The sequence below is a fragment of the Cyprinodon variegatus genome, unplaced genomic scaffold (assembly GCF_000732505.1).
Source record: "Cyprinodon variegatus isolate N-32 unplaced genomic scaffold, C_variegatus-1.0 Scaffold206, whole genome shotgun sequence".
Classification (NCBI taxonomy): Eukaryota; Metazoa; Chordata; class Actinopteri; order Cyprinodontiformes; family Cyprinodontidae; genus Cyprinodon; species Cyprinodon variegatus.
The window spans coordinates 309,360-315,359 of NW_015150659.1; the positions used below are offsets into that span (position 1 = coordinate 309,360).

At 34.1% G+C, this 6,000-nt stretch overlaps 1 protein-coding gene across 2 annotated transcripts in view; it reads right to left on the reverse strand.

Annotated features, from left to right (window-relative positions):
- grin2a (glutamate receptor, ionotropic, N-methyl D-aspartate 2A) overlaps positions 1-6,000 on the reverse strand; it is a 211,569-nt gene that overhangs the window by 24,221 nt on the left and 181,348 nt on the right. For both annotated transcript variants that reach the window (XM_015380043.1, XM_015380044.1), the window contains one exon: positions 345-505. In XM_015380043.1, coding sequence (XP_015235529.1) covers positions 345-505 — 161 coding nt within the window. The remainder of the gene's footprint in view (positions 1-344; positions 506-6,000) is intronic.

Sequence of the window (6,000 nt, forward strand, 5' to 3'; positions counted from 1 at the left end):
TCCAACCTGTCAGTTTTTCCTTGATTAACCATGAGCTAAATGTCCACCACATTTCTGCCCTTCACATGAAAACAGATACACAGACATCTACCAAACATCAGTCACCACAAAGGGTGGTGGGGACTAAAAATAGTTTGCTATTCTCTCTGAGGAAGCCTATTCATCCAGTCTCAGAGGACCCGCCAAACACTTTCACAAGCCAACATGTGAAAAAGTACACATATTAGTAAAAGTAATACCAAAATTGCATCGGACGACAAGCAATATTTGCATAAATAAATGCATGATTTGAAAGAGGCTCTTTAAAGATTTAGAGAAAAAAAACATGCAGTATGAGTTATTACCCTGATTTAAGGCTGACAAGTGCATCCACAACACCAGTTTGATGGTACTTCACCATGTACTGGTGCATGGCAGGGTAGTTCTTTCTGATGTTCCTCTCAGTGGATCCATTTGGGACAGTCCCAAAGCGGAACGGAGGGGAGTATGCATATGGATTCTGAAACTGTAATGGGAAAGATAAAGAAGAAAGGGGCAGATAATAAAGAACTGGTGAGTTTACAAAATTAAAATCTTTAGTGCAATAGTGGAAGAAGTTAAATAACTACTTTGTAAAGGAAACAGATCAAATTCATGGTCAGGGATTAACAAAGCTTTCCCAAACCCATATATTCACAGATATCTAAGTATCTCCACAGAGCTCTCTTTCTCTTTGCTCTCTCGCCAATTATGTTTTTCCTGATTTAGTCAGGAGATGTATGTTGTAGTTTCGTGCATAAGAAAAATAAAATTAATCATTCACTTGGTCCTTTAGACCAGTGTTTCCCAACAGGGGATACTCCTTCCCCTAGTGTCCCCTAGTGCATTACAAGGGGTACAGAATAAATATTAATTTTTTTTACGTTACAAAATAAAATAGGGCTGGGATTGGTTTTGCTTTCTGAGGACCAAATAAAAAAAAAATTTAAGAAGTTTTTATTAATCAAAAAGTAGGATTTTCTCATATGTCTGAGTCCATCTTGAGCTGTGACCAACATCCAAACAAAGCAGAGGAACAGACTGGAAGTAAAGAACAACATGGTATCTGCTTTTTTCCACAGTAAGCTATCAGAGCTCATCAAAGCATCTCACATGTCTTGATGAAAACAAAGTCAGTCTGACTAAGATTTTTGTTCTGTATTCTGTTTCCAATTCATCAAGTTTAAATGCTATAAGAGAGTTACTAAGAGGAGCTCCAGATTGATAAATGCAGGTTTATAATAGGAGTTTATTTTGTATTCATTTTAATTACTGAATTCCAGGCAACATATTAATGAATTGGAAAACATAAAATTATGAAAACTAAATGATCAAATTAAAAGAAGTAAAGTAAAATAGTCTTTATTTCAGTTATTGTTCATTCCACTTTTATCAATACCTTTGATCGAGAGGGTACTCCTGATAAGAGAAGATGCCCCAAGGTGTATACAAGTCAAAAAGGGTTAGGAAACACTGCTTTGCACAAATTAGGTTGTAAAAGCCAACATTGCATGTCCGTTTGACGAGGATCTTATTGAAAAATCTTATATAAGAATAATCGTCCTTATTTCACATGGAATTAAATATTTATATAGCAGTAAGAGGGTTCTACAACTGAGTTGATACTATATATTATCTGTTTTTGGTTTGTTTATTATAAGCCATACGCGGATCACTTTTTTATCTAATTATTCTTACATTATATGAACTACTGAAATTATTTTGAGATTACAAGTAAAATAATAATTAATATTAATTCAGATATCATAAATACATATTCAGTCAAACTGATAAATATCAAAATGGGCACTTAAAATGTGTAAACATTTCTAGGTGTATATAAAACGTAATTCTTACTAGTACAATTAGTTTTGTTTTTACTTTACGAAAAGTATTTTTGTGCAGGCAAAAATGTATTGTGATTTTGATTTTTGAAATTGTAACTAATCTACAAACGTAACAAAACAGAGCAGAGTGCTTTTATTAAAGGTATTGTTAGTAAATTAATTATTAAATTAAAAATGTATAAATCTTTTCCTTCACCATCTTACTCTCCTTTGCAGATGTAGTCTTGTTGCTCTGTCTTTTAAACACATTATGCTTTTTCTTTCACTTCAATAAAATCTCTAGCTCCAGTGGAGTGAAATAGGCACTTCCTGTTCCCTTTCATCATGGTGACTTGTTGAATTGGGGCTCCACAAAAAAATGCCTTTTCATATGTACACACATGTCAAACTCTGAGTGGGCCTTGGAGTTGGAGTTGATTGAACTAATTCATAGTAGCCATTGTGAAACTGAAAACTCAGAATTTCCAACCTTAGGCTAAATCAATTTAGGGTTGAGGATTTGAATCTGAATTGTTATACCTGCTTATTGAAAGGGACCCAAGGTCTACTGCACTAAGCGTTTAACATTTATGTTCATGTGTTACCTCATATGCCGATCATATTTAATGACCAGGATATGACCAAAGAGTCCTTTAAGATGAGTTCCATCATTTCTGATAGCTACTAGATCAATCATAGAAAGTTAAAAATCAGTTAACCAAATATTATTGTTTTCTGATTTATCCATCTATCTTCTCCCACTTATTCAGTCAGGATCACGGTGGGACAAAGCCTATTTCTCTGGGCGAGACACGGGGTGCACCCTGGAAAAGTCGCCATTGTTTCTCATAGAGACACACAAAGAGGTTCAACCATGAAGACTCACTCACACCAAGGGGCAATTTAGAGACCCCAATTGACCTAACAGTCATGTTCATGGACTGTGTGAGGAAGCGCAAATTGCCCGAAGAGAACCCAAGCATGCATACGGACAACATGCAAACTCCATGCAGAAAGACCCCGGGCCAGAAATCAAATCACAAACCTTCTTGCTGCAAGGCAACAGGGCTACAAATTGTGCAACAGTGCAGCCTGAGCAAATCATTTCATAGAATATTATCTAACCAAATCATGTTTTATATACCTCTTGCTGCTGAACACATTACAGGTGATCTAAATGAGTTCAAAACTAAGATAAACTTTGGTTCTCAAACATAAATCCATGCTGAACTGTGATATCACTGCATGATTTTATTCATTATGGTTTTCAGCCACGTGTTGTTCTTCCTATTTCTGTACATAATAGCTTACTTCAGTTGGGTTTCATAGGTATAGCATAGAGTTTATAGAGTTTATAACTGAAATGTGTTGGACTTTGGGCTGAATTATTTTTGTTAATAAACGTTTTGTTTTTTTACTTGAAGTTGAGGTAAATGTATTTCATATATGGGCAGAATTGTTAGTTTGACTATGATTTGAGCTTGATTCACACTTTCATTTGCTGTCCTAACACACACACACACACACTCACACACACACACATAGTTGGGGGTTTGTTTACAGAATAACATATGAGAGTCTGAATATTATTCGATTAAATAACATATTTGCAACCCCTACTGAGGTGGGCATTGAATATATGAATGCATAACACACTTCAGTGCATCATGCTTAAGGTAATAGTACAGTATGTCAGACTTGCTATACATGTCAACAGTAAGCACATAAGCATTCTACACAGCCATTCTTATTGCATGGACACAGTTGACTAGAAGACTTATTGATGTGGTGCATGCAAATACAGTTTGAAATATAAAATACAGCTTGAAATATAAAATATAATTGTAAACATAACATTTATGAAAAGAAGATGGGTACATGTGTCTGTCATTTATTTAATTCTATAAACACTAGATTTACTTCTTTAGCAACCGACACACTTATTTTTGTTATTGAAAAGCTGTAAATGTGGCTGCTGTCTTGGAGATGGTTGTTATTGACATAACAGGTCTTTTGCTAAAAACATCTGAAGACCATCAATATATTCTAACTACCAATGATTACTTATACAAGTAGGTAGAAATATTTCCACTTAAACCAACTCAGCAGCAGAGGCTGTAAGCCCTCTGTGCTCATTAATTGTACTGTATGCTGTATATTTTTAACTCTGTTTCTTTGAAACACCAGAATTTGCACATTATCTTTATTTATCTTTATATTTATAAATGTTATTATTGAAATATTAAATCAGATGGTATGATGATAAGCACCAAGCAGATCAGTTACTCATTTCTTGAATAGCCTTTTTATCAAATACAGTAGTCTTTACTTTTACTTGGGTTAAAAATATGATGAAGCAGTGCAACTCTTACTTGAGTACAATTTTGGAGTACCTAACTATCTCTGCTCAACAGACAATTTCTAGCACACTGGAAAAATTCAGATTGTATTTCATTAAATATTTTACCAGTGAAGCAGTTTGAGAAACTATATATTTTATATTGCTACCATTCCAAGCAGTAACATACTGTAAATTGTCACTAATGGATCAATTTTCTGAATTTTAGATCATTAATTATAAGTTCTTCAATAAGCATTTTCTCTAATAGTATTATAAGTGAGTTTTTGCAATAGCTGAGCATTCTGGAGGTTGTGGCAAACGATTTGAACCTGCTCAGAACTTTGGTCCCAATCACTCAAATAGAAGAAAAATATGCTGTTATGGTTATTATTCCTTTCTAAATATTTCAACCTATTCCTAATTCATATGGAGGGATTCATATCTATTCATTTGGGAATTGCACTGTGGAGATCTTTGGAAGTGCTTTGATGCCTTTTAGAGGTTGAGAATGTGAAATAAACATTACCCATGTTAAAAGGAAGGATAGAATGGAAAGACGCCATTGCATGGCTAAGAAATGTTAGAAAAATGTCTGAATCTGAGTTATCTAATGCATTAAAAATACAGGCTTAGACAGCATGTGACCCAAGTTCTAAATGTTATATTTCAGATTTTGGGAATAAAACTTTTTAGCACTAAGCAATTTAGATTTAAATAAATTTGGTATCATCTAACAATATACATAATGTGGTTATAATTGTAATCATAAAAAATGTAATCCAAAGAATAAATTAAATTATGAAAGATTTTGAACAAAAAATAAATAAATAAATATTTGGGCGTATTCAGGGATGAGGTCCATTTTTTCTGATATCATGATGGAAACTCCCCCGCATTGCCAAATAATGTGACAAATTTTAATTAAGTCAGATGAGTTTTAGAGGAATGGAGCATATTCTAATGGGATTCTTAACCAATATTTAGCGTTGGTGTATTAATCTAAATAGTTTACTACGGCTGAAATCCAGAAAATGCAATTCAAGCATAATCTTGCAATTTATCTTTACCTATCGTATCTCTGTCACAACTAAAATTTACAACCTCACAAATTTAACAAAAACATCTGCAATATTCCTATGAATCCTGTGTGGGATAGTAGCATGATTATGTTACGACAAAGACAAGGCAGACAGAATAACAGATTTTTTTTTCTACAATCTTTTCTGTATCAATCAAAACAAAGGCAAATTCTCTACCATGTAAACTGGCCCTATGGTGTGTTCTGTCAAACTAAACTGTAGCCTAACATTCCATTTACTTACCAACATATCAGTACACAACCTTACAATGATTGCAATAAAAAAGTTTTTATCATGCATCTTTATGCATAAAATGCCTCCTAAATGTACACCCAATATTAGGGATGGGACATTTATGAAAACCGTCCGAACCGTTTGGTTCAACTGTCTCGGTTCGATTCGCGTGTGTTTCGTTCGGTTCATGCGCTGCTCCTTTTTCTCATAGGCGAAGCGTTTACACTCCAGAGCAGAAGGTGGCGGTACTGCGACCAGAGCCAACCACCAGTAGGGGTGTAAATCACATCCATCATGGCGATTCGATTCAGTATCGATTTCCTGACCCAACAATTCGATTATTTTCGATACTTAAGAATCCACCACGATTCGATTCGATTCGATTAATCGATTAATCGGTTAATTTTTTTTTATTATTATTTATTTTATTTTTTTTACACCTTACAGGCTAAACAAAGTTTCAAGTTTGAAACAAATCAATGAAACCTGTTATATCATCATG